Source organism: Colossoma macropomum, unplaced genomic scaffold, assembly GCF_904425465.1.
Source record: "Colossoma macropomum unplaced genomic scaffold, Colossoma_macropomum, whole genome shotgun sequence".
Taxonomy (NCBI): Eukaryota; Metazoa; Chordata; class Actinopteri; order Characiformes; family Serrasalmidae; genus Colossoma; species Colossoma macropomum.
In genome coordinates this window covers 8,722,525-8,749,468 of record NW_023494784.1, presented here as the reverse complement: position 1 = coordinate 8,749,468, position 26,944 = coordinate 8,722,525, and the positions used below count along the sequence as shown (strand labels likewise).

The 26,944-nt window shown below is 38.6% G+C and overlaps 1 protein-coding gene across 2 annotated transcripts in view; it reads left to right on the top strand.

Moving 5' to 3' along the window:
* Nucleotides 1–498: 498 nt before the first annotated feature.
* itga4 (integrin alpha 4) overlaps nt 499–26,944 on the top strand; it is a 74,022-nt gene continuing 47,576 nt past the window's right edge. Inside the window, exons 1-9 of one of the 2 annotated variants that reach the window (XM_036577294.1) lie at nt 499–804; nt 2,636–2,748; nt 8,698–8,792; nt 14,331–14,460; nt 14,576–14,643; nt 16,735–16,864; nt 22,748–22,833; nt 25,209–25,271; nt 25,952–26,089. In XM_036577294.1, the coding sequence (XP_036433187.1) occupies nt 647–804; nt 2,636–2,748; nt 8,698–8,792; nt 14,331–14,460; nt 14,576–14,643; nt 16,735–16,864; nt 22,748–22,833; nt 25,209–25,271; nt 25,952–26,089 (981 nt within the window). In that variant the 5' untranslated portion in view covers nt 499–646. Of the gene's footprint in view, nt 805–2,635; nt 2,749–8,697; nt 8,793–12,404; nt 12,483–14,330; nt 14,461–14,575; nt 14,644–16,734; nt 16,865–22,747; nt 22,834–25,208; nt 25,272–25,951; nt 26,090–26,944 lie in introns of those variants that run through there. The other variant, XM_036577301.1, reaches the window with a different exon arrangement.

Below are 26,944 nucleotides of genomic sequence, written 5' to 3'. Positions count from 1 at the left end.
GTTCTTCTTGAACAGCTACACATCCTTTCAGACCCACAGCGCTGAGTCGTCTTCTCACAGTGGAAGGATGGACAGAAACACCTGTGGATGTTTTCAGATCTGAAGCAGCTTGATTTTCTCCTCTCTCTCAGAGATGAAAGCTTTAAGTGCTGTTTATCTGATGGGGGCAGTTTTGGTGTTCCAGGTGGTTGTTAGGAGCCTCATTTTCTCCGTAGATTTTAGTCATTTTTTGAGCTCCAGTTTTGGAAACTCCTGTTTTTCCTTTTGACTTTGTATCATTGAATTATCTCGTATCTAATCTCATCAGAAACCTCTCATGGAAAATGAATGAATTTGTACTTCATGGCTGTTTTGAGTGGAAATTAAATACATGAAGGTGGCCTCTGACTTTAGCACAGTGCACGCGCTTGTAACACAAATGCGCATGTTCAGTTCAGTCTAGGGACCAACCCAGAGGGAGGGGTCACTGGTGCGCTCGGATGCCCCTCAGAGCGCAACAGGCGCACGAGACGCACACGCACACGCGCGCTCGCTCTCTCAAACTTTTTCCTGCCATGAACTCGGAGTGTGTGTGAGCTGGAAGTCCGAGCGTTTCGTTTTCAGAAGAGCGGTTCTGGAGTTTGTCTCTCTTACTACAAGTGGAGCCATGCGGCGCGCGCTGGCGTGTGTGTGCGCGTGGTGCTGCGTGCTGATCCTCTGCCACGGATACAACCTGGACACGCGCAGCCCGGAGAGCTTCAGCGGTCCGGACGGGTCCATGTTCGGGTACTCGGTTCTACTGCACAGGCACCGGCAGAACCCGTGGTGAGTTCAGGCGTGGACCCCGCGCGCGCACAGCTGGAGCTGGAGTCGAATTTTCCGTTCCACCTTAAACGGCGCCAGGATGTAACCGCTGTAGCATTTAAGGTGGAACGGAAAATTGGAATAAGAGACCAACCCCAGCCTGGTCTCAGAGATGGGGATCCTCAGTGTGGCTGAAAGGCGTGACCAGATGGACTAAAAGTTCCCTCTGACACGATTTAAAAGCTTTTAATTACGGAAATTAACCTTTTCTTAACGAAACTAACTTAACTCAATGCATTTTACACTCAGAGCAGGATTAAACTAATCCTTTATATAGACAAACATCATAAAACTCAACGTTTCTAGTTAGAAAACATGTTCAAAGTCTCTTTACTTTAACTATAAATGTCTCTCTGTCTCAGCTGAGCAGGTTTAGTCCTAGAAATAAACTTCCTCTCTGCTTTACTGACTTAACTAAGTAAACCTACTATGTACATTTCATACATAGATCAAGACTAGACTGTAAAACTTTACTAAAAAAAACTTTTTCAGCCATTTCTATGGACTTTAACAAATTATTCATTCGGGTTAAGATTGACTTTAACTTAAGTAAACTGTGCTAAACTCAAGTATACTGTACTCTAAAGTAAAGTAGTGCATACATTTTTAGGTTAAGTGTCAAAAGCTAATGTTTTTCAGTGATATTTGGTAGAAATGTGCTTTATATGCTGTTTAGCTGCATATAAAGATAAGTAAACTTGCGTAAAACTTTGTTGTGAGCATACAGTGCAGCTGTAACGGATATGATACTACTGTTAAACTGTCAAGTACATGATAGCACTTCATACTCAAAGGCACTTTAAACTGCAGTGCTAATGTGTTTCCTTTTGGGGGTTCGTTAGTAGAATGCGTATCACTGTTGGACTTTCATTTGGATTAGATTTTATATCTTATTTGAGGTTTAATCCTCAGATTGTGTATTTCATTTTGAGATTTGTGTCTTAAAGGAATTTGAAAAAACAAATTTTCTGTACCTTTAACTTTTAAGAAGCACCATTCACTCCTCAGTCTGTACAGTCCAAATATAATATATATATATGTACATATATTTATCGCTGTTGTCAGAACAAAACTTTGCATCTCCATTTTTGTCATTTTTCAGTTTATGACATAAATTGAAAATTCCTGTGACCCTTTACATTGTATGTAGATTCCATGATGAATGGACCAAAAGAAACGGCCCAAAATGACTTGGAAAAAAATCTGGTTCCATTGACTTACATGAAGAGTAAAGTGTGTTTTTTCCTTCTCCTGTAAAGTTACCATTTTGGAGATACAAGCTTTTCTTCCAACAGCAACAAGACTGTTTTTGTAATGTCAAGAAAACCCACACATTTACATACATCTGCCTATTCAACCTACAGAGGTTTAGCATTGATCATTAACCTCTTAAATGGCCATGGCCCACCGGCAGGCCCAAAGTTTTACTTCAGTGTGTAGTTACTGAATAATAAGCCTTGGTATGTAATATGTCAGGGATTTTAAAGGGTTAATGCGGAAGTTATATGGGGGGTTTCAGCTTGGACTGCTTGAATGAGGCAAAATATAGGGCAGCCAATCAAAACAGAGCTCTACATATCAGTCTTAAAGGCACAGTAATGAAAACAGCCTGTTTAATTCTAAAGGATGAAGAGAGGGTGGGGCGCGGTCATATTAAAATGAATTAGTATGGTGTTTGGTACATAAAAACCCACAAATGTTATAAGTGGATCTCCAGTAAAAAAATCTAAAATGCATAAAAAAAGCAAAACATCGACCCTGTAAGTGTTTCATTTTGTGTTTTCTTTCTTAGGTTACTTGTCGGAGCCCCAACCGCTGAGTCTAGTTTCAACGCCAGCATCAAAAAACCAGGAGCCGTTTACAAGTGTAACATTTCAAACAAGAAGTGTGAGCAGCTCCAAACTGGTGAGTGACGTCATCAAGTGATGACATATGCCGGTTTCTTCTTTTTTACTTTGCTTTACTTCTCTTTTTTATTTCCCTCGTCTCCTCATGGCCTGAGTGCTCTTATCCCTGGTTTTTTCCTTTTTTGTACACCATTGTCCAAATCCTACATTTCTCAATAGTGAATTTCTTGCACATAGTCCGAATTCGGCCCTCACCATTCCTTTAGCTCTGTTCATTCTGTTCTTTCTCAACATCTAGCCTTAATGTCCCTGGAGGACTCAGCGTCTTGTTTTAGTCACATTCCCTCGCAGGTCAGGCCCTGGTTGAGCCACTGTGGTTTGTTTCAGGCAGGGTTAGTTGGTCGTGTGTATATGTGCTCTCCAGACTGCGTTTCCTGTAGGTACATCCTGAACAAACGACCAGCCGCTAAAGTAGGGCTGCTCTTGCTTATCTTCCTGTCATTATAGAGCCTAACCCACTCTCCCAAATAAGGGTTAACGGGCCTGACATCTTTCCAGGTCAGACTTGTCGTCGGGCAGGAAGCACAAAAGAAAACATCCTTATTCATCCTGCACATTTTTTTTGGAACATTGAACAAGAATGAAGCAGGACAAGAGGTCAGAAGTTCACAGTGACTGTGCCTGAAACAGAATTGGGTCCTAACAGGTGGAAGTTTTAGATAAGATCTGCTCTTAGAATCAGAATTGTTTATCAGTCGAATATGTTTTCACATACAATGAATTTTTTGGTAAATGCTCATAGAAAGAAGTACAATACTGTTTATACATGTACACACCCTGTGTAATCCCCCCCAAAAACACTGATTAATAGAGTGGGATGCTCTGGAGCAGCTGCACATGAGCCTATGGTCACCATGCCCAATGCCAAGCTTGGGCTAGAGGGGTCTAAATCCCTCCAGAATTGGGCTGTGGAGCAGTGGAACTGTATTCTCTGGAGTGATGGAGCTCCATCCAGTACCTTTGGAATGAGTGATCCAGAACTGACCATCCAACATCAGTACCTGACCTCGCTAATACTATCAAATCCTCACAGTAATGTTCCAACATCTAGTGTAAAGCCTTCCCAGAAGGGTAGAGGCTGTTACTGCAGCAAAGGAGGAACAAACTTCCTATTAATACCCTTCATTTCAGAAGAACCTCCGAGGAAGAATCCTCACCTCCCTTCAATCTCACAAGTAGTTATACTTTATTTTGGGCATTTTTCCACAGCACAACCAAAAACAAGAACTGACCCAAAGGGGATACTAGCGGAACTGATGGTTCTAGTTCTAGTTCATGTTTCCACCTGCTCAATAGGCAGCTGTAACTGTCATAATAATCATGATTAGCTATTTAGCTGCTTATTTGATCATTTTATCAAATTTTAAAGCATTTAATTTTATCCCCGGAGTCACTAAAGTAGCTTTCTACACTGTTAAAAATGAGAGATCAGCTCAACTCAAAATTTCTTAGTTGAGTCAAAAGTTCTCTTAATTTTTTAGTTCTGCATCTCAGTGAGGTAAAAAAAGTGAGCTTGTTTTTCATACCTCCCCTCTAGCCAGAACTCTTTCATTCACACAATCCTGCAAGACATTTTACCTCTTGGGTAAACACTTATGGATGGCTGTGGCATTGCTGGAGTTCAAACTCACAACCTCCTGTTGGGATAATGGCTTAGTCCACTGCAGCACTCAGAAACACATGAAGCAGCTCAGATTTTGGGTCTACAAATGTTTAAAACACTGGAGAAAATATTTGTTGTTTTAACTTTAAAGGATGAGTCTCATGTAGTGTGACTATCTAATAATTCATCCCAACATCAGGAGGTTGTAAGTTTGAATCCCAGCAATACCACAGCTGTCCATATCTAGAAGTCCAAGAGGGCAATATGCCAGATGGGACTGTGTGATAGAAGGATTGCCAGCAAGTAAAACAATGCAAATTCTGTTTTGTTCATTTAACTGAGATGCAGACCCAGAAACAGTGGCTGGGAGAATTTTTGACTCAACTAAGAAGTTTGAGGTAGGTGAACTCCGGTGTCCTCAAGCTGAGTCAACTCAAGAAAAGCCATGTAACCAGTTACTGTATCATTTTGAGTTGAGCTGACTTCTCATTTTAATAGTGTATCCTTTGAGAAATATCGCTAAAGTTCAGCCTTTTCTATCTCAGAGCGAACCTGTTCATGCATTTGTTACAGCAGCGTTGATCACTGTAATGGTCCTCTTACTGAATTTCCTAAGAAAACAATACATCCTTTACAGCTCGTACAAAATGCATCAGCATCCTAACAGAAACAACACAGAGAGATCAGATCAGTCCCGCTTCAAAAGAACTGCACTGGCTGTCTGTATCGTTCAGGATAGATTTTAAAGATCTGTTTTTAAGGCTCTAAATGACCATAAAGCACCACTTACATCACAGAGTATCTGTTTATGATCTTAGATCTGCAGATTCTGCCCTTCTACAAACACCTTCAGTAAAATACAGAAAACGTAGAGAGACTCGTTCAGTTATTCTGCTTCTAAACTGTGGAGCTCAGTTCACCTTTTATTAGAAAGTCAAGCTCAGTGCTCACTTTTAAGAAGCATCTAAAAATGTATCTCTTAAACTCAGTATTTAATGAAAACTCTACGTCTTGTGGTGTTTATCTTTTAATCTGATCTGTGTGATTTTCTCACAAAAATGTCTACTGCGCTTTCTCCACCTTAAGGTTCTCGTGTCTTAGTAGCAAAACATAACCTGACACACTTACTCTAAAACTTCGCTCATGTTTTACAGTTCTGTTAAAACACAAAATAGGTGTTGAACTGCTGGTCTGTACCTCTGTGTTCTCACCGTGAAACGCAACAAGTACTTGATTAGTGATTTCAGTAGTGAAACGTGGGCTGAGTATTTGAGCGCTCGTGCATCCCTACTTGGTACCGTTCTTCAGCAGTTACCAAAAACCTAAAACTGCTGTCTTAGGTACTGGACTGACGGTCAATGGAAAAAGCCCAGTTCCAGTTTCCCGATGCTGAAGGTTCCGGGACTTTGTACAGCGGAAAAACGCCCTGAGACACAGCTATAATACAACTTATCGCCACAATACATTAAGAGCTAAAAGACCCCAGTTACAAGTGTTTGATTTTGGTAATCAGATTATGTAATCTAGATTACACGCAGTCCTTTACTACCAACACATCTTGGCTAGTTTTTGTGTCTTTAATGTCTTGCAGAAGTAACTACGCAACTAAGCCCAGACTAAATCAAGTGAAGATGAATGTCTCATGTTGTGAAGTTTGTATCTGCTTTGATACAGGAAGTGCATTCAGGGCGCATTGCTGGTCGCACTGCGACCACGTGGTGGTTTTGGTGTCTTGCTTTGGGGCAGCCAGGCTGTCAGGAGGTGTAAGAGGTGACACATTCACAGTCATTAGCATAGCAAGCTTCACACGTGTGGCCAACAGGCCGCTACAGCATCAGATCAAAGTGATATTGGTTATCAGCCACTGCTGATGTCAGCCGTTCTGGCTCCAGAGTTAAGCGTGGTTTTTTCACGCTGTACCACAAAACGAAAAGGTGCTGCCTCAGAAGTACCCGCCACCTCTGAGGTGCGAAAACTAAAAATGATTCATAGAATAATTTTCATTTGCAAACATCTGTCACGCTGCACTGCACCACTGCTGCTTCTGCAATGCATCTGCCAGTTTACAGGTCAGTCAGTGACGGCACTGAGTGGTCCCCAGGGTCCTACAGTTCAGTTAGAGGGCAGATGTTTAAAGGAATAGTTCAACAAAAGATGTGCAGAATTTTCTCCATCTTATCCCAAATGTAGCCGATCAGCCAGGACATGTTTGGTGTCTGAAGTGTGCTTTTTCAGTTTTGCACTGGAGCTGTCAGGCTAATGTAGGCTTTAAGTTGGCTTCTACAACCGTTTCTATCTATTGAGGTGCGCTTTGAGTGTTTCCCACAGGTTTGAAACATGACTAGGGGGTGGGGAGGCACCAAGAGAGGTAGGGGAGGTTATTAATAAAGCAGTAAGCCATGAGAAGCCGTGCGTTACTGTGATTTTATCATGGGGAAGGGTGTTCTGGGTCCTAAAACTCCCTTTTTTCTGATAAAATCGCAGTAACGAATGGTCTCAAGTAGCTTATTGCTTTTATAAAATGGCAGCCAGCATAAACTATGATAAATTACACGTAATAATTAAAGTAATTATTAATAATAATCGACATAAATAAGTATTCCACCAAGAAATGTGGATCCTTTAGCGTATGGTGTCGTTGCCAAGCAACCGTGGACTGCTGAATGAGGAGAACGTTCGGTCACCCTGTAAACGTCGCTGTAAACTGCGGTCATTTCTTGAACTTTTTAACTTTTTGTCGTATAACAGTGAACATATGATAACACTGAACTGTTTAATGCAAACTTTTCGCTTTATAAGTACTTTTTTGGTCACTAAATCACCACCGCAAGTCTTATTTAGCACCAATCCAGCGGCGCCCTCTTCTCACGCTGGGGCTGAATCTCAAATGGCTCCCTGCTCCCTACATAGTGCACTACGTAGGAATTTAAATATCGGTTCCTGCACACCAAGAGTAAATAATACAGCTGAGAAACAGTCATTTGGGACTCATACTCATCCACACTCGATAAATGATGCAGTATTTCACTGTAGAGGTGAAATATTTAGTTAGTTCTAGTTAGCACACTGGTTAGGGAGTATGGAGCCGTTTGGGGTTCAGCCTGGGTTTGATGTGACTTCTGACTGAAGACATTCAAGTAACATTTTTAGACTTTTATACAGTTAATCATACTGTAAGTGCTTTAATTCAGGCCTGTGATATTAATGATGGAGCTGTTTAGGCTGTTGGCTCTTTTAGCCTGTTAGCTAGCTGACCAGGCCAGTTCTAGTTAAGAACATAAGTTGCCAGCCCCTCAGTTTAAACAGAAAACGGGTTCTTACTTCATCAGTGCACTCGATGGTCCATGTGAGCAGCATGAGAGTCAAAGATTATTCCAACTACAGCAGAAGGGTTTTTCATGCCGTGGCTCAGTTCAGTTGCTGTGAGGCGGTCATAGCTGTGTACATTATGGATTTTACAACAGCTTCATAACGCTAACAATCATAACACTGCCAAAACTACCAAATGTTTCAATAGTGACAAATTTCAGCTCATTGTGAGCAGAACTCAAAAACACTAGCCAGAACATGACCAACAAACACAGCTTTGAACAGCTGTACATGCACAAAATCATCATGTTCTTCAATAAAGCACTAAAAAGTCTACTTAACTGCAGAAAATGTGTTTCGGTAGTGACGATTCTTAATGTTCCACACTGATTTTCAGACTTTGGGACACATTTACTTCAAAACAATGGGATCTAACTGCTCACCATGTGGCCATGAGGGACAGGGATGCAGCCTCACTTCCTGCTCTAAAATGCAGGGGCGTGGCTAAAATAAGGCCCCGCCTACAGACTAAAACTATTTCGGTAGTGATATAATTTTTATTATTATTTTTTTAATTTAAAAGTTAAACTCATGATAAATCTAAATCTTTCAACTTTGCTTTAAAAGATTTAAAATAGATCTTAAAAATGTATTATTTTCACAAGTGTAAATTTAGTGATCATGGTTTGACAGCCCATAAATTATGATTTTCTATATATTTAGCTTATTACTATCTATATTAATCCTTTGTATTTAAATAGTAGTTAAGCCCTTTTTTACTGCTGGGCTACAGTTTGATCTAATTTGGTTGAATGGTACATATATATTTATTAATTTTTGTTACTTGCGTGGAAAAAAAACATGTCTTGGCTGGTGAACTACATTTCGGATGGGGGGAAACTATTCCTGTCCTAACTGAACTCCTGTCTCTCTTTATTCTCTGCATGTGGTGAATTACAGAGAGTCTGTGTGGTTTATATTGTTTACTGAGTGGCGTATTTAAATAACACAGGCTGCATTTGTATCTGTGTGTAGGTGTGGAGAGCTGTGGGAAAACCTGCTGGCCTGAGAGCGATAACCAGTGGCTGGGCGTTAGTCTGTCCAGACGACCCTCCAACGGTGACATTCTGGTATGTATTTCGGTTCCCTTTTCTCTAAGATTGTAACAGTTTGATTAAGTAAAAAAAAAAAAAGACTCATTATTGACGTCTGAGTGCATCCTGTCTATTCTTTTAGTGTTTATAGTTCAATTGTGCTGTTTTATAAGATCATTGTTTTGCTACATTGAGTCAAATCAAGCTGTAGTATTGTAATAATTAGAGTTCTGTGGAGACAAGACGTCTTTAACACATTAGCCCAATCATGTTTCACCCCTCACCCCTACCACTCAGCCCTTAGCCCTCCGTTTTGCATGGTCACGTCTAGGTGTAGGGTGTCCTGATTGTTGTTAAGATAGAGGGGAGGGCGAAGTGTTGGGGCTACATGACCCTCCAAACAGGTTTTTTGGAGACACTCCAAACAAAGTGATATGAGAAAAAAAGAAAAACCGTCAAGAAAGAGAACAAGAGACCAAAGAAACCCACAAATGTGAGAATCTTCTCTGTTAAAAATTACAATAACCCCTGTATTATCTTAGTTTAATGTCATTTTAGTGTATGATGGTCCTTTTCCTCGTAACAAGCATAAAAAATTGCTTGTATTTTGTTGATTTCCCTGTAACTGGCTAGCTGAATTTCCCGTTCCACCTTAAATGCTGCAGCAGTTACATTCTGGAGCTTCAGACATCAGAACTGCTGCTCCATTTAAGGTGGAACGGGAAAATTCGAACAAGAAGCTGGAGAATATCTGACTTCAGCTTCATATCACTGAAGAATTAGGGGTGGGTGATAATAAATAATTGCCCCCTTCTTTGAAGTCATATGATGCCCTAAATGTAACTAAAGCCCAGCAGTGAGGAGCTGAACTTTACCCTCCTCTGCTGTCACTGCAGACTGGCAGGGTCGCCTACAGAGCAGCGCTGGTAGCTGTTAATGAAGTTAATGAACTTTTTATTTGAGGGTCCCATTTTGTACGGAAGATTTTAACCACTATCCCATGTAACTCAGTTCCAAGGGGCAATAATTGAGGGGCGAAAATTGTTTAAAAAACATAGATATAGCTTTTTTTCTCTGCTTCCTTTTTTATATTTCCATCTTTTATTTGGGATGCATTGCTATATCAGTTGTGGGTAAAATCCACAACTGTGAGCCAAAAGAAATTTGGACAAAATTGACTTGGATTAGCATTACAGAGCTATATAACTTTTATTTCTGCAGGTTCATTAATTAATGTAGTAAAAAAGTAGATATTTTAGCACAGAAACCCAGCGTGGAGTTCAATAAATACACCGTCAAATATCGACTTGGAATACCGGTAATCTCTTATCCTCTGCCTGACGATGATAAAGTTTTAAAGCGGTTATCTGACATGATTCTGATATCATTGTACATCCCTGAAGAAATATGGGGTATACAAATATATCATTTTTTAATGAGCTATTAATATAATAAACTATATAAACTGTATAAGGGAAGCTGCTGTGGCTTTATGGGTGGGTGTTATGACGATATGATAATATTATCACAATAAATTATCTAAGCTTTTCGGAGCATATCAGAAGTGGCATAGCTGTCTATGGTTTTGTCCTTTTATCTATATATATAATACAGTGATGTACCATGTGTGTCAAAGTGTCAAATAAAAAAAAAATATACTCAGCATTGTTTAACTTATCAAAGCTCAAGAAAAACTAAATATTGAAAACTGGGAAGGCTAAAAATGATTTGTTGAAGAAGTATTGTGGTATTACATTTTTGCCACATCTCCCACACCAAAGTGGCGCTGACAAGTACCTAATTATTTGGCAGTATGCTCTGTAGGTTGATGTCAGCGTTTCTCACACATAGGTTATATATATATATATGTGTGTGTGTGTGTGTGTGTGTATATTTATATATATATATATATATATATATGTATGGTGGGAGAGTCAGAAAGAGTGAATATATATATATATATATATATATATATATATATATATTCACTCTTTCTGATGTGTGTGTGTGTGTATATTCACTCTTTTACTTTTAATGTAAGTCAATAGAACCAGACTTTTTGCCAAATAATTTGGGCCCATTTCTTTTGGTCCATTCATGAAATTTACACACAATGTAAAGGACAATGGGTATTTTCAAATAGTCAAATATTTAAAAACAACAAAAATGGAGATACAAGGTTTTGTTCTGACAGCAGCAATAAATATATATACATTTTTAATGAATTTTGCTGTTTATTTGTGCTTTAGACTTGGTGTTTCCCCCTGTCTCGCACTCAATGACTTGGCACCAAAGTATATATAAAATCTGTGGGAAAACTGTATATGAATAATAAGATGACCTGTAATAACTGAGCTTCTTTAAAGTTACATTTCATCAGTGATAACTGTGCATTCATGACAGGTTTTCTATCAGCGTATCCTCAAAACCTGTAGTTTTACTGCTTAAATATCGAGTGGTTCAGCACAGCTACAGGACAGAAGCAGATGTTAAAGCACTGCACGGTTAGAGTTTATTTTTGGCCTCTGATATAACGGATGACATTAGAATGCACTTCTGTTTTGACTGTAATAAGCTTTCACCAAGGCTGTGTTGGAGATAGCGTAGTGTACTGTGCAGTGCATACTGCATCAGTATAGGGGTCATTCTACAGAAAGTAGAGCATTTTTGTGTCCCTAGCATTTACAGATATATAACACTTGAAAAACATGTTAGGGTTACAATTTTTTTACATTTTCAAATATAACAATAAGTTATTTTAACAATTACACGTTCTTGAGCCTCAATTTAGCAATATTTGTTTTTAAATCATTTATCTAGAATACCAAGCACCACAGAAGAGCTCGTCCCCACAGTCATGTGTGAAGGCTGAGGCCACATTTTGAAGGACAAAACAAATTTTTCTGCAATTTTAACTACAATAATCTATACATGACTGTGGAATATATAAATTAAAATGCCAAATAAATATTATAAAATATGTAATGAAAGTTGTGGTCCCCAGGAGTCGTGTCACTGGTGTTACTGCATAACTAAAAATCTCTTATTTTGAAATAAAAGTCACACTGATGACATCACTCGACTTCCTTTTACCTGTTTTCTGAGGATCTATGAAGAAAAGCACATGGTGAGTCCACTGTGTCTTTCAGTTATCAGAGATTTTCTCATTCAGCTCATGATTTCATATGAAGCTTTTAGTTGACGTCACTGGTGTGACCCACTTTATTCTGAGGTAATTGTGAAAAAATAGAATACAAATGGATTAAATTCCATATTTTAGTGCATATTCAGTGATTGACAACATATGGTTTGATGCTCTGCAGCAGCCGTTTTGTAAAATGCATTCTTCATTAAAAATGTCTCTGGTGTTACCTTTATTATGTGTAACACCAATGAGGATTGGTAACACCAGTGACTCCTATGGACAGATAGAAAAGTGGACGTTTCTGTAGAATGACCCATATACTCAATAGTGCAGGCTGCTCTTCATCAGTCGTACATTGAACGGTCTTTGGTATTTGACAGGAGCTGAGTGCTCTACTACAGGCAAGGGTCACGACTAGGCTGCCAACATCAGGGACTGAGCCAATCAGACCATCTCAGGGCCCGCCTCATTTTCCTCAGCCCTCCAATCGCTGCTTAGTAACCACTGCTAGCCACAGCATGCACATTTATATTTTGGTCGAGAGGTGGGACTGTGTGACTTCAAAGCCACAAATAAACGTGGTAAGTTTCAGCTATGGGTTGGTTTGTGTGGTAAACCTGTGTGGCTTCCTAACACACCTGTTTTTCTATGTTTGCAAGTCATTTTATTTTGATGCACTCGTAGTTGGTAATGTGAGCTCGTCTGACTGAATAACAAGCAGTGTGATTCCACACAGGAGCCTGAGTAGCCGATGTTGAACGGATTGTTTGGCTGGGTTACTATTTTATCCACATTATGTAGAAAGTTAACTTTTAAATAGACACAGTGATCAAACCCACCTGAAGACCAGCAGAGAGAGCTGGTGTGTCTTCAACGTTGCACTGACTGCAGCAGCATTTGGTTACATTTATTTCATCTTGCTGTTATTAATGTACTGAAAGGCTGAATCCAGAGGTGTTAGCTGCGTTCCAAACCCAGGCTTCAGCCGAGGGAGGGCGGGTCCTGGGTAGGACTGTCCTATGAAGACTCCTCCTTAGTAGCCTATTGGTCACACAAATGGAACAGTCCTTACGTGACTGCGTGGTGACGTCACCAGAAAGGCCCCACCTCTTGCAATTGCAGCGTGAAACTTGCGAGGGAACTGTTGAGAGAAAATGGCGCCACGCTGCCTTGTGTTTGTTGCTATTGCAGCTAATACACCAACAAGCTTATGCAGAATGATAATCTACATATACAGACTACATATATACAAATACTTCTGATTAAAATACGATATATGGACGAATGCTTTAATCAATCATTTTACACTTTATAAGGCCATGGTGCTGTTTTTTTTCCGAAATCCGAAACATAGGCTGCATTTCTAGGCTGTATATGAAGGATCCTTTACTTTGGAACAGCCTTCTATGATCTAGCGGCCGAGAAATGGAGCCTAGGCTTTGGAACGCAGCTATTAAATATATCCAGGTGGTTTTATCAGTGGGTATGTCCTCCGGAAATGGCCATATTGCATTGTGGGATACAGTACATCACAAAGACAGACAGCTCTGACTGTGAATGGGAAAATTTTGCCAAATCAGTGTGTCATCCGGGTTTCTTTGGCGTACTGAGAAGTTCATGTTTACCACATACTACATACTACTATACAGAGCCCTGATGATGACATCCTGCATAAATAAAAATAACGCGCGGCCACGCCTTATTAACGTGTAGGAACGAGATCCTAATGCGTGGCCACGACTTAGTAATCAGTAACTGAGATGATTAAGTCGTGGCCATGACTTAGTAAGGCATGGGAACGAGATCACGGCTTACTAAGTCGTGGCCATGCTTTAGGATCTCGTTCCCATGCTTTACTAAGTCATGGCCACGACTTAATCATCTCATTCCCGCACCTTACTAAGCCGTGGCCACGCATTAGGATCTCGTTCCCACATGTTAATAAGTCGTGGCCACGCATTATTTTTATTTATACAGGATGTCACCAGCAGGGCTCCGTACTACTAACTACTTTCGGGCAGAATCAGTACGCCAGCAGTATGAAGTAGGGTATTTTGAACACAGCCTATGTATCCGATGATATCATACTGTTTACCCTTCCCACGTTAGCCAACAACAGAGGACCCAGTTGCTTGAAATGGCCTTTCTTTGAACTGTACCTGCCCTTAAATGTGTCTACCTGAACTTATTAATGACATTTGTAACGTAACACTGGTTTTAGTTTGTTTCTGCCTTTAGTTCCTTTCCATCTTTTCTATTCTCGATCTTAACATTGGGTGAGAATGGCTAGTTCTGTCACGATTAGCATCTCATCTGATAGTCATGCTAGGGCAGTAGAGAGGTTCTGAGAGGTTCGCCGAGGCTGTAACTCATTACGTCTAAACCAAAAGCATGTTTTGTGTGCGTTTGTGCACTGGTTCTAATTTCAGGCCTGTGGTCATCGCTGGAAGAATGTCTTCTTCTCCAGAAAAGACAATCAAAACAAGCTGCCTCATGGTGTGTGCTTCAAATTCAACTCCGATTTTAGCCAGACAACCAACTACATCCCCTGCTATAGAGGTACAGTGCTCTTCTTAGGGTGATCAGATGTGAGATGTTGATATGTTTGATATGTGTGAGATGCTTCGTGGTTAGCAAAGGCTTAGTCTATCTAAAAGGGTGTTTGTTTATACAGATCATCAGAGGAAGTTTGGTGAAGATTATGGATCCTGCCAGGCTGGAATTTCAAATTTCCTTACTGAGGTAAGACTCGTTTCTCTTCTTGGCTTCTCCAGGTCGCATGAAGGTTAGCATACGATTGATAATTGTCCAACTGTGCAGCTGTTTTGGCAAAAGAAATGGAAAAGAGCAACAGTTGATCCATCGTAGATGCTTGACAGACACTCCACTAACATATCTACTATATTCAGTCTAACTTCCTCCTAAAACTAAACCTAATACTCAGTCTAACACTAACCTTAACATCAACACAAAACCTAAACCTAATACTCAGTCTAACACTAACCTTTAACATCAACACAAAACCTAAACCTAATACTCAGTCTAACACTAACCTTAACATCAACACAAAACCTAAACCTAATACTCACTATAGCCCCTACCTCGATCTTAACTTCCTCCTAAAACTAAACCTAATACTCAGTCTAACCCTAAATATAACCTCGACCCTAAACCTAATACTCAGTCTAACCTTAAACTTAACATCAACCCTAAACCTAATACTCAGTCTAACCATAAACATAACCTCATTCCTAAACCTAATACTCAGTCTAACTCTAAATTAACCTCATTCCTAAACCTAATACTCAGTCTAACTCTAAATTAACCTCAACCCTAAACCTAATACTCAGTCTAACTTTAAATTAACCTCAACCTTAAACCTAATACTCAGTCTAACTCTAAATTAACCTCATTCCTAAACCTAATACTCAGTCTAACTCTAAATTAACCTCAACCCTAAACCTAATACTCAGTCTAACTTTAAATTAACCTCAACCTTAAACCTAATACTCAGTCTAACTCTAAATTAACCTCATTCCTAAACCTAATACTCAGTCTAACTCTAAATTAACCTCAACCCTAAACCTAATACTCAGTCTAACTCTAAATTAACCTCAACCCTAAACCTAATACTCAGTCTAACTCTAAATTAACCTCATTCCTAAACCTAATACTCAGTCTAACTCTAAATTAACCTCAACCCTAAACCTAATACTCAGTCTAACCCTAAACATAACCTCATCCCTAAACCTAATACTCAGTCTAACCCTAAACATAACCTCAACCCTAAACCTAATACTCAGTCTAACCCTAAACATAACCTCAACCCTAAACCTAATACTCAGTCTAACCCTAAACATAACCTCAACCCTAAACCTAATACTCAGTCTAACCCTAAACATAACCTCAACCCTAAACCTAATACTCAGTCTAACTTTAAATTAACCTCAACCCTAAACCTAATATTCAGTCTAACCCTACACATAACCTCATCCCTAAACCTAATACTCAGTCTAACTCTAAATTAACCTAAACCCTAAACCTAATACTCAGTCTAACTCTAAATTAACCTTAACGCTAAACTTAACACCTAACCTAACAACTTAACCTCAACCCTGAAATGAATACTCAGTCTAAACTTGAACTCAACCCTAAACCTAATACTCACTCCAAGTCCAATCTTAAACTCAGCCCTAAGCCTAAACCCAACACTCACTTTAACACTAACCTTAAACTCAGTCCTAAAACTAAATCTAATGTTCACAAAATGCTTTTGTCAATCAAGATAGCTTGTTAATAATCGGAGAATGTGTAGATCTGCTGTAGGGGATCCAGATAAAATCAGACTAAAAATGTTTTCAGCATGTTTTTGATCATTCTATTTCTATGCAATGAAAAATGTGGTACTTCAGATTCACTCATTTCATTCAGTTGCGCATGAATGAAAAGGGTTTCATCAACAAAATCCTCACCGAAACAAAACAAACTTAAAGACAGTTGTGCTGATGTCACGTTTTATATTTTGTCCATGAACTTCATTCTTGAGCCATAAACAATTTTCCTTTGGTGTGTGATGTTTAGGGTTGATATGCTTAGTAGTTTGTAGAGCTGAAGAAAGTCCCAGGATAGTAAGAAATTACGCAATTTATATGATAAAGGAGAAAACGTCATAAGAGTCTCAGCAACGAAGTTATCCCATGACGTCAATCATGTAATAAATGAACTAAATCGACTGATTGAGACCTCGTAAACAAAGGAGTTACTTGTGTAATAACAGAAGTAAATCATTGTGGTCCCTGAAGATGTTTCATGATCTGTTTGTTTGTTATGCAGAACCTGATGATAATGGGGGCTCCGGGCAGTTTGTACTGGACGGGATCCGTGCTCGTCCTCAACAAGTCCAGCAACGTGCTTGCTGCCTATGTGGATGATGATAATACAGTGCAGTTTGGTAGCTATCTTGGTAAGTCATAGCGTTCATTTTTTGAGTTTGTGTTTTTTTTTTGCTGCTCATTTCAGGCCAAAACATACTTATAACAGAAACCCAAGGGCAACATCTGAGACCACATTGAAAATTGAGTTGAGTTTTTAAAAATTGAGTTGAGTTTTTAAAAATTGAGTTGAGTTTTTAAAATTATTTAAATTGGAAACAGACAAAAATATAGGAAAAATAATTCAAAATTAATTTAAACAAATATATTTTTTAAACTTTGAAAAATTTTAAACAAAGTAAATAAAATGAGGAAGAAATATTCAAGATTCTGCTTTCTTGCTTCAAATTTAAGCAAATTTGGGACCATGTTGAAGGGCCATGTTGAAGGGCTATGTTGAAGGGCTATGTTGAAGGGCCTCTGTCCTACCTTTTTCTTGCATTTTATAGTCCACTTATGATGTGTCTGTTATTTTATATACCAAAAACAGTGAAAATTTTGACTGTTCCAGCCTCCAGCTGTTTTTGTTACTGTGCCTTTAAGAACAATATATGTAAATGAGCTCTGTTCTGATTAGCTGTGCCTCATTCAAAAATCGGTCTAGGCTGGAAAACACCTTATTGCTTCAGGTTTAGTGGGCGGGGCTAAACTACTGTAAGCTGAATAGGTTGGTTGATGTAAATGTGTTTTGGGTTTTCATGACATCACAAATACAATGTTATTTGTTGGTTTTGCAGTTGGGTTCCATATATGGACTTAAGAGTGAAAGGAATGTTTTGGTTTTCGATGCTATTGGTCCTTTAAAGGGGAATTCCACCAATTTTTCTAAATATCTGCATAATTTAGTGGTTGAGATGTAAACAATGTCATTCAAAGTGGTTTGGTGTGAAATGGTTGATTGTAGAGACTCAGATTTCTTTACAGTGGTGGTGATAGGAACCAGGGGCCGCCATGACTACAACACAAATATAGACATTTTATTTACTATCCAAAACCACCAGTGAACCTACACGAGTCTTCTGAGCTTTATATGGAATGATGATGATGGTAAAATACTGGTAAATCTGAAGAAAAGAGTTTTCTTTGGGGATTATTTTGCCTTAGAACACCCTACATGTATCCCTCCACCATGAACAGATTAGAATAAATGTATTAAAATACTCATCTTAATCTCAAAACTACTGTAAAACAATGTCTCAGGCAGTGAATTCATAACCATTTCATGTAGTAACTTTCTGTGAGGGAGCTTTTAGAGGTGGATGTCTGGTTCCTATCACCACCACTGTGAGCAATTCTGACTCGGTAAGTTTCTCTAGAACAGAGCGTTTCACACCAAACCACTCTGAATGACTCTGTTTACATCTTAACCGTTTAATTGTGCAGAATGTTTGGAAAATTTGGTGGAGTTCCCCTTAAAGGCCTTAGCACAAAAAGATCAGATTTTTTCCCATTTTTTTAGTCTTATGTCTTTCTTTGAAGTTCAGACGACCCGCAGGTGGGTTTGAGCTGCTCTTTTTTGCATGTGAACTTTTGAAGTCCATGCCAGCTTGAATACATACTCATTAAAGCAAAAGAGGGGCAGACCACCAAATACTACGAAATTCTGGACTCCATGTAAATTTTACCAAGATTCCATTTTCACTGTAATTGTAACGCTGTTAATTTAATTTGTATTAAGTTAGAAAATAATGCAAAATAAAAGCATTTTAATTAGTGGTCTCAGACTTTTGGACTGTGTGTGTCTTAGTTCAACAGTTCTGTTAAGTTTCTGTTCTTTTTCTAAGTGCAAGGAAACGTGAAGTTCATTTCCATGGTAATTGACTTTATGCTACAGATGCTGCAGATTTGGTTGAAAAACGCTGCCTTAATTAGCTGTGAAATTGTTATGAATGCAGAAGTGCCTTCCATCTATTTTTAGGCTTTAATAATTTTAAAAAGTAAACACAATTTGGCTGTAAATTTGCTGTAAATTCATACAAAGTTAGTCATGCACATTCAGTCCGCTGGCAGTGAATGATAAGCTTTTTTTTGCTATTTTTGCCTCAAGATGCTTCTCAGGAAACCATAAGGTGCAACTTGTTTCTGTGCAAGTGTTGCAGCTGCTGCGCAGGAGCCTGCGGCGAGCTCAGAAGAGTTATAACAGGCCGGGTTAGGTTCCACTGAGAAACCAGCATTTGCCTAAATTTGCATGTTGTGGACCAAGTTTTGGTAAACAAACAACAGGATTATATTTGTGTTAAAAGTAAAAGTTGGGCGCCCCAGGTCAAATGACGTTTTGTTGATTTTCTTTATAAAGAACACACTTCTGCACATTTTAATGCACCATTACTGTTTATTTGTTGAATTTAACATATTGGAAATATGATAAAATGCATCCTGTGCAAAACTCAGGAGATTGTGTGTATTTTAGATTGTAATTTTTGTGGTAACCTCAGCAAATAAAGAGAAATTGTACATTCAAATTTACTTTAGAATGCCATATTTTATCTCCTGAGTACCACTGGTGTCATTAACAATCTTTACTATGCTGTCTTTAACTTCAAATATGTGAGCTTTTAATTAAATCAGAGATTGCATTAAGATTTAAACCAAAAATATAAAAGTGTGTCCTGTGCAAAAGCTCATTTAAGAGCTTTTAATTTATTTTAAACTCTTTTTAAGCAAATAAATAGAATTATGCACTAAAATTTGCAGATAAATTGCATATTGATAATTATTATTATTATTATTATTTCATATATAAGTGTGTTCTCTGTAGGGAATATGTTAACTTATTTATCAACAAAGCATGTCAGTTGACCAGGGGTGCCCAAGCTTTTGCATACTGCTGTGTCATGTTCCGAGTCATGTGGTCAAGTCAGTGTGGCCTCATTTCTGTGAAAACGTGGTCTGACGTGTAGAGAGGTGCTACTTTTAGACATTTTTGTCCCATGTCTGTGTTCTTGAGTGCTAAGTTGTAGCCGCCAATGTCTTTTCGGTTCTGTTTTGTGTCAAATTCAGGTTGTAAACAAAAGCCTGTATGCTCTGAAAGATTTCGTTCTATACCTTCTACGGCTGTCCTCTATAAATATATCGCTGTTGTCATAAGAAAATCTTGTATCTCCATTTTTGCCGTTTTTCAGTTTTTGACGTAATTTGAAAATGCCTGTTGTTCTTTACATTGTTTGTAAGTTTCATGATGAATGGACTAAAAGAAACAACCCAAAATGACTTGGTAAAAAGTCTGGTTCCATTGACTTACATTAAAAGTAACGTAGGTTTTTTCCTTCTCCTGTAAAGTTACCATTTTGGAGATACGAGGTTTTCTTACGACAACAGCGATATGTGGGTGTAAACTACAAGACTCAGAAAGTCCTAACAAACTTTGAAATGGAGAGAAGCTCACACTTGACGACAGTCTTTTACGGAATGACTTGTCTTTTCGTTGTAAGGGCATTCGCGCAAGGCGATTAGACAAAGGGAGTGGACGAGTGATGATGGCCTGTGATGAATATATGATAAAATTTAATCAATTCAGTAATTAAAATATTCTAAAACAAAAATGCATTTAAAATAATTTACTTTTATCTGTTTTCATGAAAGCAGTGTGTGTTTTAATGCATTGAACGATCAACAGCACACAGTAGCATCGTATCTAAAGACAGTGATTTATGATTAGAGGTTTTTTTTCCATGTTGTTTAAATGGTTGCCTATAAAGCTGCAGTGAAATCTCAGCAGCAGTCAGAGGTGGTTCCTGTTTTATAGCTCGAGTTTGAGGAGATGATGAACTTCTCGTTCCACCATAAAAAAGGGAACTTTTTCAATGTTCAGAATTTTATTTTTGGGATCTACTAGAAAAGATTTACATGCGTCAGAGTTCCACAAACACATTCTTTTCCTCTTACTGTTCATCTCTATTCACCCTCTGTCTGAAACGCTCTGTTAGAGCTCCTGTGTCTTTATGCCCCGCCTCCTGATGAGCCCAGGGGGCTCTGATTGGTCAGCTAGCCTCTTCTGTTATGATTGGTCTGATCTGTTCTGAGTGGTTCCGCCCCTCCATGTTCCGCCCCTGTCCTGCAGTCTGCAGACAGACCCTTCTCTCCTGAGCAACTGTAAACTCCGCTGTGGCTGTTTCTCCAGCGGCGTCGGTTCTGCCTTATCAGTCTGAGCCAGAGTAAATCCTGAAAGCGTCTTGGCACGATCTTTAAGCTTTGTGACTGTGCAGATTGATGAATGCACAAAAAGTTATAGAACACGCTAAAGGAAAGAGGAAAACTGGAAAAAACAATGGTGCAGCTGTCCATTTAAGGAGGAACCGCTTCAGTCAATATTGAGGCTCTCCACTGCATTTAATTTCTCAAAATAAATGAGAGAGTGCTCTTACTCAAACAGTCTCAGCAACCTGGTCAGGGTTGCCAGATTGAGCAAGATCCCTTAGAATAGCAATTTATGTGGCGACAATTGTGATGTTTTTTCATTACCTTGTAGTATTTCAGGTTTTATTAATAAATAATAACAATGCACTGGATTTTTTTTTTTTTGCTTTTTTATTTATGCTTTTGTATTACATAAAAAATTGCATGGCAATGAAGAAAAACATTTTAATTATTCATTGATTGATATTCAGTCCTTTCTCTATGACAAAACTGAGATGTAAATAAAAACAGTTACATAAAATACACAAATTCTAAAATTAGCACTGTATGTTCACAGAAAGCGATGGGTCACTCAAGGCAATCAGTTTCCACTATTATTTAGTTCTACTTTGTGCTTTTCCTTTCTGCTTCTGTTTTGCAGAAGAACTTGGAGGAGAACTTTTTGTATTATACTTATATCTCCTCCTAAAACTCAGCAGGAGCAGAGAACTTAAATCTTCTTTCTAATGTTCCTGTAATGGGCTGATATTTTCACTGTTGATCTGCTGCAGCTCGGACTGTTTAAACGTGTCTGCACTGACCAACAGAAAGTGTTTTCAATCACTATTTACCCTTTCTTATTTTCTTTATCATTAAAGTAAGCTGTAATGTGTTTAGGTGTTTTGATTTAGGCCTATTTAAGCTTTTTGACAGTATAAAAAATTGCCTTTTTTTTAGCGCAAAACCAAAAATGCCATTTTTTAAAAAACATTTTCAGCTGTAAATTTTCAGTGACTGAAGTTTTGGTGGATTCCTAGAGGGAATTAGCACACACAACGAGTTTGAAATACAAATAAGCACTAAAGGTCTCACGTCTTGCTGTTATCACGCTGGTAATGAAGCTGAAACTGGACTGGACTGTTTTTTTATGCTGACATAAGAAACGCGGTGAAGACAGTGGGTGAAACTGTGGTTGAGGAAACTGGCTATTATTCTATTTTGTAGTAAGAGCTGAAGTTTTACTATCAACTGGCAAACAGAAGTGAAACTGTACAGCGAGTGCCTTGAACTTGAACTTCATTCGTCATTCTGAGTGGTTTGGAGTGAAATGCTCTGTTCTAGATAAACTTACAGAGTCAGAATTTAAAACAGTGGTGGTTTTATGTAGAAATTACGTAGAAATCTGGTGGAATCCCCCTTTAAATGTGTTCTCTGTAGTAAAAGTGTTAATATACTTTCTTTCAGAAATTCAACAGAACATGTAATTTGACTAGGGGTGCCCAAACTTTTGCCTATGACTGTACATGTCCCTTCACCTTTGTCGTTCTCTCTTCTAGCTCTTCCACTGGCTGTTGCTTCTCGTTTGGTTATATTGCAGATCCTTCTCACTCTAAGGACCCGTAAATGCTTTAAGTCGTAAAAAATCAAACCCGTCTGAGGTGCCTCTCCGAGATTGTAAAGCTAAAGCTAGACTGCTCTAGTTCTTCCTTCTTTCGTTGTTAGTACTGATGTGATGTTAATGATCTCTCTCATCCAGTCCACTGTTCATTAGAGCTAACAGGCTGCTCTCTCTCCTGCAGGCTACTCTGTGGGCGCTGGTCACTTCCTTCACCCACAGACCACGGAGATAGTCGGGGGTGCGCCCCAAAACGGCCGGATTGGTAAAGTAAGAAACACCTTTACTGCTTCCTCTTCAGTTTAATTCAGTTCAGTTCAGCTCAGTTTATTGCTGGACAGTTCAGTTCATTCAGTTTAGCTTTGCTGTCAATATACATACATTCTACTAGAAACGCCTACCTTGTTGCCCCACTCACTGGCCACTTTATTAGAAACACTTACCCAGTACTTCCACTCTCTGGCCACTTTATTAGAAACATCTACCTTGTACATCCACTCACTGGCCACTTTATTAGAAACACCTACCTTGTCCTTCCACTCACTGGCCACTTTATTAGAAACACTTACCCTGTACTTCCACTCTCTGGCCACTTTATTAGAAACATCTACCTTGTACATCCACTCTCTGGCCACTTTATTAGAAACACCTACCTTGTGCTTCCACTCTCTGGCCACTTTATTAGAAACACCTACCTTGTCCTTCCACTCACTGGCCACTTTATTAGAAACATCTACCTTGTCCTTCCACTCACTGGCCACTTTATTAGAAACACCTACCTTGTCCTTCCACTCACTGGCCACTTTATTAGAAACATCTACCTTGTACCTCCACTAAATGGCCACTTTATTAGAAACACCTACCTTGTACTTCCACTCACTGGCCACTTTATTAGAAACACCTACCTTGTACCTCCACTAAATGGCCACTTTATTAGAAACACCTACCTTGTACTTCCACTCACTGGCCACTTTATTAGAAACACCTACCTTGTCCTTCCACTCACTGGCCACTTTATTAGAAACACCTACCTTGTCCTTCCACTCACTGGCCACTTTATTAGAAACATCTACCTTGTCCTTCCACTCTCTGGCCACTTTATTAGAAACACCTACCTTGTACTTCCACTCACTGGCCACTTTATTAGAAACACCTACCTTGTCCTTCCACACACTGGCCACTTTATTAGAAACACCTACCTTGTCCTTCCACTCACTGGCCACTTTATTAGAAACACCTACCTTGTCCTTCCACTCACTGGCCACTTTATTAGAAACATCTACCTTGTACTTCCACTCACTGGCCACTTTATTAGAAACACCTACCTTGTCCTTCCACTCACTGGCCACTTTATTAGAAACATCTACCTTGTACTTCCACTCTCTGGCCACTTTATTAGAAACACCTACCTTGTACTTCCACTCTCTGGCCACTTTATTAGAAACATCTACCTTGTACTTCCACTCTCTGGCCACTTTATTAGAAACACCTACCTTGTCCTTCGACTCACTGGCCACTTTATTAGAGACACCTACCTTGTCCTTCCACTCAATGGCCACTTTATTAGAAACGTCTACCTTGTCCTTCCACACACTGGCCACTTTATTAGAAACACTTAACTTTCATCCAGTTTAATTCAATAAGCTTTACTGTAAAAAGCAAATTGTGTCCTTTGCAAAAGTTATGGCACATTTAATATTTTATGTCGATTTTTTCCAATATGTTAAACCCAGCAAATAAATAGAAACTGTGCACCAAAAATGACTGGAAAATGCAATATTTAATTAAGTATGTTATCTCTAAAGGATGGAACTTAGTTCCACCTCCCCAGGGATTTTTACATACAACTCAATAGTAGGGATGCACCGATATCAGAATTGTGGGCTGATGTTTTATGTGTAAATTTCTGCTGATGCTGATCCATTTTCACAATTTATACCTGCATTTATACGTAATAAACAAATCAGTTTAAAAACCATCTAAACCTCCGTCCAGTGCTGATCATTTTTTTAAAGTAATTATCTGCCGATACTGATGTGATTCCAGTATCATCATACATCACTACTATATATGTATGTAATAACAGACCGTATGACTGGTTGTTGTCATTTACTTCACTAAAAGACGTAGAGCGCGTTTGTGTAATATGACAGTGCTGCATCTCTGCAAATTATTCTGTATGGCAGGGCGAGGCTGTGCATGGTGCATATAGTGCATTCCTGCTGAGAGCCAGACATGAAAAATGAGCTGTTTAAATAGCCTGGCTATGTGGAGTTTTGCTATGATGTAATCTATTTCATTTCTCCTAATCTGATGGGATTATAACATTAAAACACACTCAAAAATACCATCCGATTCACTTTAAAAACTGTAGTATATGGTCAGGATATATTTTAGGCTAGATATTGCTGTTCTTATATCATGTGTTCGTCATGTTTTTTCCCTGCCATCTGTGCAGAAAGAGGAAGCAGTCTGTTATTCTTAGATGTGCAGAGTTTACAAAAAACATTTAAAACCTTTACAGTCAGGCTGCTCTGAATAAGGCCGGAGTCTGATAGTCTAACCAAAGATCCACTGCTATAAAACGTGAAGCGTCTGGAAAATGAAGTGTCTGGTTTCAGTAATGCGATCTCTCCCACCTGCAGGCTTACATATTCGAAGTTGAAGGGAACAAACTAAGGATTGTTAATGAGACCAGTGGTACTCAGGTGAGTTCATTCATTATGAATTATTAAGTTTCTGCTATAAATTATTCAGTGACTACTATGAATTGTGCACTAACTACTATGAATGATTGCGCATATATTAATTATTCAGTATCTACTATAAATTATTTAGTATCTACTATGAATTATTCAGTATCTACTATGAAAAATTCAGTATCTCCTATAAAATATTCAGTATCTACTATGAATTATTCAGTATATACAATAAAATATTCAGTAACTGCTATGAATTATTCTGTACCTACTATAAATTATTTAGTATCTATTATGAATTATTCAGTAACTACTACAAATTATTCAGTATATACTATAAAATATTCAGTATCTACTATAAATAATTCAGTGTCTATTATAAATTATTCAGTAACTACTATGAATCATTCAGTATCTACTATGAATAATTCAGTGTCTATTATAAATTATTCAGTATCTACTATAAATTATTCAGTATCTACTATCATTTTTTTATTAACCACTATGAATTATTCAGTATGTACTATGGGTTAATGGGCAGGTTCTGTAGTTATGAGAGTGTGGACCGAGGGAATAAACTAAAATGACAAAAAAGGTTAATAAAAAAGAAATACATTTTCACAGTGTCTCATTTAAATCAACTACAATGTTTATTTTTTGTTTGTTGCTTTGTTGTTTTTCTAATGCAGCTTGGATCTTACTACGGTGCGAGTATATGTGCGGTTGACCTGAACGCTGATGGCCTTTCTGACCTGCTGGTTGGGGCCCCCATGTACAGCACAGTGAGAGAGGAGGGCCGCGTGCACGTTTACATCAACCAGGGCCGGGTGAGGACCAGCCCACCTCTCACTTCACTACACACACTGAGTCTAACTGCAGCTTCTTCTGAATGATCTAAACGCCTGAGAGTGAGGCTGATAGGGCCCCTAACTACAGACCCTCCAGCAACTTAGCTTACAAACTCACAATTATCCCTTTTGTTTGCTTAATTATACAGTAATATAATGCAGTTTTTTAACTTGCTGTGTCAACTGATTATGTCCTTTCGCTATACTATTATACTATTGAAATGTAATTACATAATTATATATTTAATTGCAGAGCATGAATTACATTTGCATTTGATTTATTCTGTGTTGACGCATTCCTGTCTGCATATCTGATGCAGTTTGTTTGATTTAGTACCAAAAATGACAAGAACGTCAAGAATGTATTGGTTTTTTTTTTTGCAATATCTGCTCTTCTGCTTTCAAGCATGGATGTGTTATGGATTGAAGTTTTCTCACAGTTTCTCCAGCTGTTATAATGAGCTACGAGTCAATAATTCATGTAAAATTACAGCGAGCTTTTATTATCTGATTACTTTGGTAATGTAAGGGATAATGTATGAAGATGTTCTGTACTCTGGATGACCACAGGGTCTCATAGAAATGTTTTTCAGTCTGAAAGGGCTCCAAAGCACCTGATTCCTCTTGATAGTTCAGCGTTCAAGGCTGCACTAACAGAACAGCGCTCTGTGTTCCCAGGCTCCATGTCAAATATTAACCAGCTGCTACAGCAGCCATCCTCCCCGTACTTTCATATCGCTGCTGTCGGAACAAAACCTCTTGTTTGTCAGTTTTTGACGTAATTTAAAAATACCTGTTGCCCTTTAGATTGTATGTAAATTTCATGATGAATGG